The sequence below is a fragment of the Schistocerca americana genome, chromosome 1, assembly GCF_021461395.2.
Source record: "Schistocerca americana isolate TAMUIC-IGC-003095 chromosome 1, iqSchAmer2.1, whole genome shotgun sequence".
NCBI lineage: Eukaryota > Metazoa > Arthropoda > Insecta > Orthoptera > Acrididae > Schistocerca > Schistocerca americana.
This window is the reverse complement of record NC_060119.1, coordinates 1,153,017,123-1,153,029,809: the sequence shown is the minus strand read 5'-3', so window position 1 is coordinate 1,153,029,809 and position 12,687 is coordinate 1,153,017,123. Positions and strand designations below refer to the sequence as shown.

The following is a 12,687-nucleotide window of genomic DNA, read 5'->3' as shown; positions in this document are numbered from 1 at the left end:
TTTCTTGATGGGGTGTATAGTGCCTCACAATCCTTCCTCTTTTTTTCCCCAAAGATATCAAATTATAGAGAGAGTGTAAGGGACACAGAACAGAATGGTTACAGCAAGCACTGGGAAGGGCCGATCAGATATCAACATAACACCCCATAGTTGTGCATTAGGGTTAATATTTAGAAACATTGCTGCCCATTCTATTCCTGACTTTTTGTGTTTCTGTAGCTTTTGGTTGACTGTGCATTACATGTGAATGCGCATCATTCTGTAAAATCAGGTCACTGTCTTCATGGAAATTTGCTATCTCTACAGTCCTAAAGTCTTTCCCAGAAGTGTGTAGTAATAGCATCATGTGTGAGCACATATTCAGGTATGATTCACACCATACTGAATTGTCTCTTATGTTAACTAAGAAGTACAAATACAACTGATCTCTTGGTTTATAGTTCATTTTCAGTAAGCATCTGAACACCACCTGTAAATAAATTTGACTTCTCGTAGCCACTTTACATGTATGTTCTTGGTCTATTGTGGTGCATCTGCATATTTTTGACCATGTATGTGAATGTTTCATTAACTGGAGTGAAAGGCATTCCACATTTCCATTTCCTGTGTGAGGCATTTTGCAGTAACAAAAAGTACCTCAAATACCTGAAGATCGCTAGACTTGCTGTCACCTACTTAAAAAATCTTCCTCTCTCTTCAGTTGTGTATTTTAAATGCTCATCTTGACGTAATCCCTTTTTGTTCAGGAATCTAGGTCACGCAAATTGGTGGTTTTAACTGCACACACATTTGGTACCACAAGGACATAAAATAATACATATAACAACACTACAGAAAGACTATATTGCTACTCACCACATAGAGCAGGCATCTAACCACAGGCAGGCACAGTGAAAAGAATACTGTAACTATATGAGAGTTGTCCAATAGAAAAGTTTCCCACATTTATGTCTCCACAAATTAAAATGTGCACGTGACATGCGAAGGGCTGGCAAGTTCAACTGATACTGTGGACAATGCTTACACTTGCTTATGCTGCATACTGCAGTATCTCGCTAACACAGTGCCAGCTAGCATGGAGTTACCATTACAAAGTGTGTTCACTTGTGAGCTACACTCTGTCATCCCCCCCCCCCCCCCCCCCCACACACACACACAGCAAAACAGCTATCCATTGTGGATATCAATCAGGACTTAACCTCTGTCTATTGTGAAGGCTGTATGAGCATCCAATTTGTTCAATATTGGTGTGTACAGCTTTTAGAAGGGAGCAGAGATGTGCATGACAAACAGCACACAGGGAGTCCCACTACAATGACATGTGATGATGCCTTTATTGCAGTTCACAGTATTGTGGAAGGAGATTGTTGTGATACCATTGACAACATGCTAATGCTACCTCCTGGGGGTGGAACTGGATGCTCATCCATCACAAATATCCTGACAGAGCACCTTCACTACTGCAAAGTCTGTGCAAGATGGCTGCCACATTTGCCGAGTGACGTCCACAAGCAGCAGCAGGTGGATTCAGGCATAATGTTTCTGTAAGAGGATCAGAGAGAGGCAGTTCTGCTCTTCAAACAGCTTGTCACTGGGGATGAGACCTGGGTCCATCATTCAACTCCTGAAACAAAACTTCAAGATGTGTGGAAGAAACCTGTTGGAAGTGTCCCAAAAAAGGCAAAGAACAGACATTTGGCGGGGAAAGTTACGGCAGCTACCCTTTGGAACAGTCAAAGGGTTTTGCTCATTCATTACCTGCCTTGCAAGACCACAATGAATGCAGAGAGTTATTTTAATGTCTTGAACTGCCATCAAAAGAAAACACCCTTGACTCTTGTCTCACAAAGTTCTCTTCCTTCATAACAATTCTTGGTGTCATACGGCTCGAATGATCCAGGCAGAGCTCATAAGATTCAACTGGGACATGTTCCTGGATCCTTCATATTCACCACATATTGCCCAAAGTCATTTTCATGTGTTCCTTTAACTCAAGTTATCTTCAAGATGAGCACTCCAACCTAAGGATGAAGTCACATCAACAGTGAACAGCTGGTTATGAGCACAGGATCCAATCTGCTACAATGGTTGGAGAAACTTGTGCCACATTATAAAAAATGCTTGGAAAAGCTTGGTGACTATGTACAAAAGTAACAGAACCATTGTACAATGTCATTAAAATTGTTTATACTTGATAAATTTTGTGATTTTTTTAAATATAAAATAAGGAAACTTACTTACTGAACACCCCTTGTATAAGTTTCTGTATGGACAAAGCCCTTCTGCAGAAACAGAAAACACACACACACACACACACACACACACACACACACACACACACACACACACACACAACCTACGGCCTCCGGCCACCAAGACCCAAATTCAAATTCATGTTCAACATGAGCAGCAATGTTCTTGGGTGGGTGATGGGTGTAAGGAGAAAGCACAAAACTGGAAAGGGGAGGTATAGCATGGCAGGGGTGGGGAAAGATGCTAGTGCTGCCTGTTGGAGTGTGTAGCATGGTGGGAACAGAATGTAGCTGCCAGGTGCTGCACCAGAACTGTGCTGGGAGGGGGGAAGGTGGATGGGGAAAGGGAGGGGAGAGAGGTAGAAATAGAGAAGAGGAAACGACTTTTAGGAGCATTGGCAGGATAGGAGCTGTGTGCTGTTTGCAGTGGGAGCAAGAAAGGGCATAGGTGTAGTAGTACAGGGACTATCAAAAGTTAAAGCTGAAGTGTGGGGAGGGGGGTTTACAGGAACAAAAGATTTGTTGTATGAAGAGTTCCCACCTATGCAATTCAGAAAAGCTGTTAGTGGGAAGAATCCAGATGGCACAGGCTGGGAAACAGTCAATGAAGTGAAGCACACTGTGTTGGGCAGCACATTCAGCAACTGGTTGGTCCAGCTGTCTCTTAGCTACAATTTGGTGATGACCATTCATGTGGAACACAGCTTGTTAGTAGTCATGCCCACGTAGAACATATAGCACAGTAGTTGCAGCTAAGTTTGAAGATCTCATGGCTGCTTGCACAGGTGGCCTTGCCTTTGATGTGGTAGGAGATGCCAGGAATAGGACTGGAGTATGTGGTAGTGGGAGGATGTATGGAACAGGTCTCACATCTGGGTCTATTGTAGGGATATGAGCTGAGCAGAAAGTGTTTGGGAGCAGGGCTGAAGTAGGGATGGACAGGGATATTGCATATATTGGAGGAACAGTGGAATACCACTGTGGGCAGGACAGGGGAGGAGGGGGAGGGGGATATTTCTCATTTCAGGGCAGGATGGAAGATAGTTGAAACCCTGGTGGAGAATGTGACTCAGTTGCTCCAGTCTTTGGTGGTACTGAGACACAAGAAGAATGGTCCTTTGTGGCCAGACTGTGGGTATGAGGGGATGGCAGGTGACTGGTGGTGCAAGGTATGCAGAACTGTTTCTGGACAAGGTTGGGAGGGTAATTTCAGTCTCTGAAGGCCTCAGTGAGACCCTCAGTATATTTGGAGAAAGACTGTTTGTCATTACAGATACAATGACCACATGTGGCTAGGGTATATGGAAGGATCTTCTTGGTGTGGAATGGGTGGCACCTGTCAAAGTGGTGGTAGTGGTTGGTAGGTTTGATGTGGAGGTGAGGTACTGATGTAGCCATTTCTGAAGTGGAGGTTGACATTGATGAAAGTGGCTTGTTGGGTTGAGGGGGTCCACGTGAAGCGAATGGGGGACAAGACATTAAGGTTCAGGAGAAATGTGGATAGCACATTTTCACCATTGGTCCAGATCATAAAGATGCAATCAATGACTTTGAATTAGGTGAGGGGTTGGAATTTTGGGTGGTTCGGAAAGATTCCTCTTGATGGTTCATGAATAGGTTAGCATAAGATGGTATTATGCAGGGGTCCATAGCTGTGCTTGGGTTTGCATGTAAGTAATGCCTTGAGAGGAGAAGTAATTACGGGTGAGGATATAGTTGTTCATGGAAACTAGGAAGAAAGTTGTTGGTTTGGAACCCGTCGGGTGTTGGGAAAGGCAGAGTTCAAAAGCGGTAAGGTCATGGGCACTAGGAATGTAAGTGTAAAGGGAGGTAGCATCAACAGTGACGAGCAGGGCACCATCTGGTAAAGGAACAGGAACAGTGGAGAGTCAGTGGAGGAAATGTTTGGTATCTTTTATATAGGAGGGAAGGTTCCAGATAATAGGCTGAAGGTGTTGATCTACAAGAGAAGAGGTTCTCTCAGTGAGGGCACAGTAACCGGCCACAATGGGGTGTCCTGGGTGATTGGGTTTACGGACATTAGGTGGCATGCAAAAGCTAGGAGTGTGGGGAGTGGTAAGGGTGAGGAGAGAGGTGGACTCTGGTTCTGCACTTTGTTGGTCTAGTTGGCCTTTGCCCACAGTTTAGTAGTGGACATTAGACTAGATAGTTTGTTCATGGCCATACTCATTCACACTGGTGTGCTGTGCTTGTAGATAAGTTAATATATGATGTTGCCAATTTGACAGTTGGCTATGCCTTCAATGGGGCAAAAAATGCAAGTGACAGTTCTGGAACAGGAGGTGGCAGTCATTGGACATAACTGAAGGAATATTGATCTATGGGGCAGGAAGGGAGATAGCAATGTATAAGGATACTGTGTAGTGTGTAGTTTGGATGAGGAGGGAATACCACTTTTCGGGGTGGAGGGCAAGGTGGAGAGTATTTAAAGCATGACAGGGCATGATGAGAGAGAGGCCAAGCCCAAGAGGAGAACATGATTTAATGGTTCCAGTCTTGGGTGGTACTGAGTGACAAAGGGTGCACTCCTTTATGATTGGACATCAGGTGTAGGACATGAATGTTAGTTGTCTTTGATGACAAGACACAGTGTATCTGTTTTTGGACACGGCTGGAAAAAGAGGACTTCTTTTTAAACAAAAGAATTTAATTGTGATAGCATTAAAAAAATAAGCCTTTAAGTAATATTTTTTTGCATTAAATATTAATTGAATGAAGAGAAGAATTCTAGAGATACTATGAACAAAGAAAGTATTATACATTTTAATTTATGATCATAACTGAGTGCCAAATGTTAGAGTATAGTGTTACAAATTTCGAAGTGCACTAGTTCTGTGACTTTTATTTCTTCAAAATAAATAACTTTAAACGAACCTGCAGATTTCCTACCACACACACTGAATGAAGTCTCTTGAACACGCACAATGCGTGCTGATCTTGACCTCAAACAAGTTTTCTGCCTAGTTTCCTCCTATCACACTCAGACAAATACAGCTCCCACTTCAGAATCACACCCTGCCATCCCCATCCCCCACTTGACTTTGAAACAAACTACAGAAGAGGGCCTTTTAGATACATATATAGCTTACCTCCTGAATGATTTCTTCAGATTCCTTTTCAATTTTCAGCAGAGCATAACTTTGTTTTTCCTCCTCCTTAGTAATTTTGACTTTATATTCCTCAAGTTCTTTCACACTATTTTGCTTTGTATGCATACTGTCTTCTATGTTTTTAAATTTTTGTGCAATCTTCCTAATACAAGAAAAATATGTAATGTTAAAGTTTTTAATAAAAGCACCTTAACTAATGGTGAATATTAACAATTATAATAAAAATGTGGTTATACATTAATTCCAATTAAAATCTGAAAGACAATGTTAATAACAGGATTCATTTTTGAAACATTTCCCAAATTTGTAGCCTTTAAAGCAGGCTGTTTCAACACTGCGTAACAGGGTGTGGAAGCCTGTTAGAGATCAGAAATAAGCTCCATACACGCACTTTAAACTCTCGCCAGCGACCCTGTAACGTCAACACCTAATTCACCGTTTCCGCCACTGCCTGTTGACACACACACACACACACACACACACACACACACTTTTGTCAAAGTACTGAGTCTGTGACAACAGTACAAGAAAACATGACACGAGGATGAAGTGCATTCTCTAAATGGTGATCAGGTATTTTAAAAAATTCAAACCTGTCTTCAAAAAAATTAGAGAAATTAACAAGCTACACAGCTTGCTGTTAGCCCATATACCTAAGATGCCGTGACCAAAAGAATACAGAAATAGCACGCATTTTGGTTGCAGGGACTTAATGGTGACACTGGTCTGTGTCCAGTTTTTGCTTAAAACAGCACATATGTTTCTTCATGGTGGAGGTGGAATAAACAAGAATACAACAACTTTGTTACATTGAATGAAATTTGTATGCTTTTTTTCTAAACTGTGGAGCATAGAATGGAACGTATTCCAGACATCACTTCTCTTATAATGGGATGCATTTGCAACTTTTTACATGTATCAGTTTTCATCTTACATCCTCCACAGTCTCACAAAACACAGCCTTGTTAAATGCCATCTGATCCTGACAGTCTGCCATTTTTCCATGTCAATGCTACTTTACAACAGCAAGATCATGTACTCAACTTCTATAATAAGTCATGACTAGCCTTAGTGTCTAAGACAGTGCTGCATATTATGCAAGGAACACAATGAGATGAATTGCCTCAAGTACTGTTAGCACTACAGGGAAGGCAGTATTGCATTCACGGCCGATCATTGGACAGACACCATTCACTACCCTCCTTGCTCATTACAACTAAAACAATCCTGCATTTCAAAATTACGATCACAAATACAACAAGTTATATGAAAAAGTTAACTAGTGCCAAAAAAGTCCCATTTACTGAAAAGGTAGAAAAAACAATCACAGCAGTCTGAAATGTCACCTAAAGGTGACAAAATAAAAATAATAATAAATATACAATTCTGGCACAATCATACCACAATACATAATCAGAAAAGAATAAACTTTGCAAATTAATACTTCAACAACATAGCTACCAAGCTACAAAAGCAATTTGACAAAATACAGCTTACACACACCAGAACCATGCCAAGACCCATCACTGCGGAAGAACTAAGCAATGTTGTGCACCTAAAACATCAAACTTCAGCAGGTGTAGATAAAGTGTCTCTATAATCGCTCAAGGACTGTACAGACAATATCAAAGACCCTTTAGCACAGATCATAAATGAATCCTACACCACAGTTTGCTTCCCGTGTCACAATAGCATGCAAAGGCCCTGCCTTTACATATGAAAGGTGACAGAGAAAATTACAGGGTAATCCCTTTACTCTCAATTTCAAAAGTAATGAAAACTGATGAAAAATACACTTTTGGGGTATTTTGCAATGAAAAATCTGTGTAAGGAACAGTGTAGCTTCAGGTCTCATAAAAGCGTGGAATTAGCAATAGATTAATTTGTATATGTTCCATAAGTGCTAGACAAAGGAGAAAATATAACATATCTTCCTTGACTAAACCACTTGATGCAGTAGACCAGATATTGAGAAATGACTGATGAATCTGTGAAACATGCTGGCGAAATTGTGCATGCAAGTCATCTGTCCACAATTTCCGAACAGTCTCAAGATTTGCCTTATATTTCAAGGACAGCCTTCTTAATTGTCATTTAGAGTTTAGGTTACTGTAAGTTTTGTAACTGTAATTAAAAGGAAAGTCTAATCAGTGTTCACAAAACTGAAAGAATGGGCTCAGTTTTGACATTCAATGCTACCGTAAAGAGGAACTTCTGAATAGGATCGTGACTGGAGACGCAGGTGGAGAACGTGAACTCTGAAACAAAGGAGCAGTCCAAACAGTGGAAGCACACTCATTCTCCTAATAAACCAAAACATTGCTTCAGATGCTATCAAACAGCAAAATAATTACAGTTTTTTGAGATCAGAAAGGAATTTTGCAACTGATTTGATAAGAGTAACATCTAAGAATATTGTGAAATCACAGGTCTATTGTGACACACAAAACTGCAAAAGTCAACTAAAAACAAACAATGTGGGATGATTACCAAAGGAATCATTCTTATTCATGACAATGCATGACCCAATCCATACAGTGAATCAAACAAAGAAAAAACTCTAGCTGGGAGATTTTTCAACATCCTCCCTGTAGTCGGAACTTGTCATCAAATGACTTTCATCTCTTCCCCAAGATGAAGCTCTGCTGGTTACTCAGCACTTCATGAATGACAATGAGCTAAGGACGGTTTCAACAACTCGTTGAAGCATCAGGCACCAATATTCTTTGGGAAAGGAACAAAGAACCTGTTGTCATAATATGATAAATGTTTGAATTTGGGTGGCTGCTTTATGGAGTCATGAACATCTAAGAAGATCCTACATTAAAAATTATGTATTTTTTTCTTTTTTTAATGGCTAACTGGAGGTCAATTTATGAAAAGCCCTTATCATATAGAATGGTACATGAAAAACCAGCCTTGAATACTAGACTCCTCATTGTCGTCCGCCAATTATCATCTATTGTTTTGAAGCTGCTGCAACGTTTTGTATTGTAAGTACGAAAGCCATTGTGATTTGGTTAAGATGTGTGAAGCAAACATCTCAGCGAGATGTATCCCCTCCAAGAACTGTCTACCAGTTCACGTAAGGAAACATGTGACATTTTTGCAAAAACACTTCCTGGCCTTTCCATTCCAGCAGTATACATGATTTGGTGACAAAGTGGTGTACTATAGGGTCAGTTGCAAACTCACAGAAGAATCGAATCCTATCCATTCGTATATATACTGTGATCACAGATATTCAAGCATGAATGGTCCAGAACACAAAGAAGTCAACACACACATTGTCGGAAGAAGTGGACATTTTGCTTAGTTCTTGTCATCTTGTTTCACACCACATAGGGATGAAGCCCTACAATATGACATGTCCAAGAACTGAAGGAGGAAGATAACTCAAAATGTGAGAGTTACTTTATATGGCTATGTCAATGAGAATGGAATGATGGATCCGCTGCTGTATTTAATGAGCGATGAAGCCTGGTTCCATCTAACAGGACATTTGAACTACCTGAACACCAGCCACAGGTCAACAAACAATCCCTATACAATTAATGAGGAATCTGTTCATGGTGAAAGAATCTGCATGTTATGTGTCATATCAGCATGTCAGATTGTGGGTCCCACTAGTTTCAAACAGGAATTTTATGCGTAGTTGACCCCCATAAACATATGTATGCTGTCTTTCAACAGGATGGGGTGACTTGTCACATTTCACATGAATCAATCTCTCAAATTTATGAAAGATTCATAGAAAAATGGACTGTCAGCAAAGGGCTGTGGTCATCAAGTTTGCTGGATCTAACCAATCACGACTTACCTGTGAGGCAGTCTAACGGAAATAGTGTGTACAAATAACCCAATAACAAGAGGCGACTGTGGACAATATTCATAACCATATTTTGAGAACTATTGTGGCAGAGTTGTACAAAGTGTATATCAACATGTTAGGGTGCACGCAAAATTGCATTGAAGCACAAAGAGGTCATTTTCAGCACCTACTGTTATGTAAAAGACAAGATCAATTCAGTGAACGTAGACCTTTGGATTAGCTTATTGTTATTTCTCTGTTGGCTAATGATTAAATGTGTATCTATTTGTTGTTGTATCTGCTAGGGGTGGGCAACAATTCATGCATAATTGGCAAGCAGTCTGTACTTGGATCGGTTTTTTGTGTCACACCTTGTTTAAGGAGTGGTAAGACAATAACACCAGGAGCACTGCATTTCTTTGGTGACTGCAACTGCCACAAATGCATCATCTGACTGCCATGTTTCTGCCAACATACTCGGGTGCATCATCATACTTGACAAATGGCAGTCAAGATGCTATAGTAAACATCACGTCATCAGTAATATCTACAATTACTGACTGCAGTTGCTACAATCTGGGAACCCATAACATTTTTCACAATGAAGGACTTCATTTCAATATGATATCTCTCCACTTCTTGCACAGGATATACTAGTGAGAGACAAGCAAGCAGTACCTCAGACTGACATAAGACACTATTGTCCTTATGGATCATTCAAAGAACATCTCTTGACACTGTATCTCTCTCCCTTTTCTACCTTTGTACACACATAAAAAGAATAAAAATTAAAAAATTAAAAAAAAAGGTTGCTTCACCCCAGTTCCCAGAACTCTGGAAGATAGATATTTACGGTGGATATTGTATCCCTTTGACTGTTCAAAGATGTCACTAAACCTGTTGCTTTTAATAGAATCTTACCTTAAAGATAGACAACAATGCACAGAAGTTGTGTATGATAATGGAGAGGTAATCGAAAAAAGAAGATCAAAGATAAGGAATATAAATTTTGGTGCGCCACAAGGCTCTATCTTGTGCCCCTTCTTGTTTATTTGCTATGTGAATGATTTCCCAAAAGTATTAGACACCAGTCATCATATTACTATGTATGCTGATGACACCTCTGGGGTTTGCTGGGCACGTAGTAATGATGACCTAAATTCAGTGGTAAAGAATTTTGTTGAAAAAGCCCAAACACATTTTGAAAAAGAAAACCTGAGGGTCAATATTAACAAAACTAATTTAATTTAAGACAAGTAGTTCAAATAAAAATACTGTTGTAAATGAGGACATTCAGGAAAATACCTGTTCAGAATGTAAATTTCTGAGGATATATATAGATGACAGACTTTCGTGGAATCAGCAAATAGATCATGTCTGTGGTAAAATAACATCTAGTCTGTATTTACTAAGGAGATTGGTTCAATACTTAGATATCGAAGCAATAAAAATAGCGTATTTTGGGGTGGTGTATCCCCATCTATCTTATGGAATTGTATTGTGGGGTGGGTGTAGCCAATACAATATAAAAAGGGTATTTGTATTGCAGAAAAGAGTAATAAGAACTATGGCAAAAGTAAGACCCAGAACTTCATGTAAAAACCTGTTTATTAAGTTTAATATTATGACTATATATGCAGTATATATGTTTCAATCAATATTATTAGTGAAAAAAGACAAAAAAGTGACAAACAGGAATATGGAAATCCATGATTACAATACAAGACAAAAATCAGACTTTCATATGGTGAGCAGACGATTGAATCTAACAACAAATACCCCACTCATTAAGGGAGTAATATTTTATAATTCTCTGCCAAACAACCTGAAACAGCTTTTGGGTAGAATTTTTAAAAACGAGTTAAAAAAAATGGCTTATATTGAAGTGCCCATACAGTATGGTGCTGACATGATTTGACCTCAGGAATGCTATGTTAAATATATTTAAATGATATTTTACTTAGCAGCATGCAATCTATTTATATTGTGTATCAATAATCTAAATGTAATTATTATAACATTGCCCATGCACGTTAAATACATGTTTCGAGCTGTAAGATAAAAAAATAAATAAATAAATAAACCTGCCCAAAGATGTAAACAACCATGCATGAGCATCGCCTATTACACATAGGGGGTCCGACAGTTGATCATTTCCAGTCATTCCATCAGGAAGAAGGTACATGGCTCGTGTTGTCTGTAGTTCAACCACGCTTAGACAGTCAATACCAGGGTTCTATTGCATCTCCATTGTTGCTTTGTGCCAGGAAGCGCTCTCAACAGGGGAAGTGTCCAGGCGTCTCTGAGTGAACCAAAGCGATGTTGTTCGGACATGCAGGAGATATAGAGAGACAGGAACTGTCGATGACATGCCTCGCTCAGGCCGCCCAAGGGCTACTACTGTAGTGGATGACCGCTACCCAAGGATTACGGCTCGGAGGAACCCTCACAGCAACGCCACCATGTTGAATAATGTTTTTCCTGCAGCCACAGGACGTAGTGTTACAATTCAAACTGTGCGCAATAGGCTGCATGATGCGCAACTTCACTCCCGACGTCCATGGCGAGGTCCATCTATGCAACCACGACACCATGCAGTGCAGTACAGATAGGACCAACAACATGCCGAATGGACCGCTCAGGTTTGGCATCACGTTCTCTTCACCGATGAGTGCACATATGCCTTCAACCAGACAACTGTCAAAGACGTGTTTGGAGGCAACCCGATCAGGCTGAACGCCTTAGACACACTTCCAGCGAGTGCAGTAAGGTGGAGGTTCCCTGCTGTTTTGGTGTGGCATTATGTGAAGCCGACCTACGCCGCTGGTGGTCATGGAAGGAGACATAACGGCTGTATGATACATGAATGCCATCCCCTGACCGATAGTGCAACCATATCGGCAGCATATTGGTGAAGTATTTGTCTTCATGGACTACAATTTGCAACCCCATTGTGCACATCTTGTGAATGACCTCCTTCAGGATAATGACATCACTCGACTAGAGTGGCCAGCGTGTTCTCCAGGCATGAACCCTATCGAACACGCTTGGGATGGATTGAAAAGAGCTGTTTATGGATGACGTGACCCACCAACTACTCCGAGGGATCTATGCCGAATCACCATTGAGGAATGGGACAATCTGGACCAACAGCACCTTGATGAACTTATGGATAGTATGCCGTGACGAATACAGGCATGCATCAATGCAAGTGGATGTGCTACTGGGTATTAGAAGCCCTCGTGTGTACAGCAATCTGGACCACCATCTCTGAAGGTCTCACTGTATGGTGGTACAACATGCAACTTCTTGTTTTCATGAGCAATAAAAAGATTGGAAATGATGTTTATGTTGATCTCTATTCCAATTTTCTGTACAGGTTCTGGAACTCTCATAACCAAGGTGATCCTAAGCTTTTTTTTATGTATGTATGTTCGCAATGATCTAGTCCCATAATTCATATTGCATTTGTCTCATCATTATTCAAGGCACA

General features: G+C 40.4%; 1 protein-coding gene across 3 annotated transcripts in view; it reads right to left on the bottom strand.

The window, feature by feature from the left end:
• The window catches only part of LOC124551463 (kinetochore protein NUF2 homolog), a 101,390-nt gene that overhangs the window by 2,867 nt on the left and 85,836 nt on the right, over positions 1-12,687 (bottom strand). For all 3 annotated transcript variants that reach the window (XM_047126444.1, XM_047126442.1, XM_047126443.1), the window contains one exon: positions 5,363-5,525. In XM_047126444.1, coding sequence (XP_046982400.1) covers positions 5,363-5,525 — 163 coding nt within the window. The remainder of the gene's footprint in view (positions 1-5,362; positions 5,526-12,687) is intronic.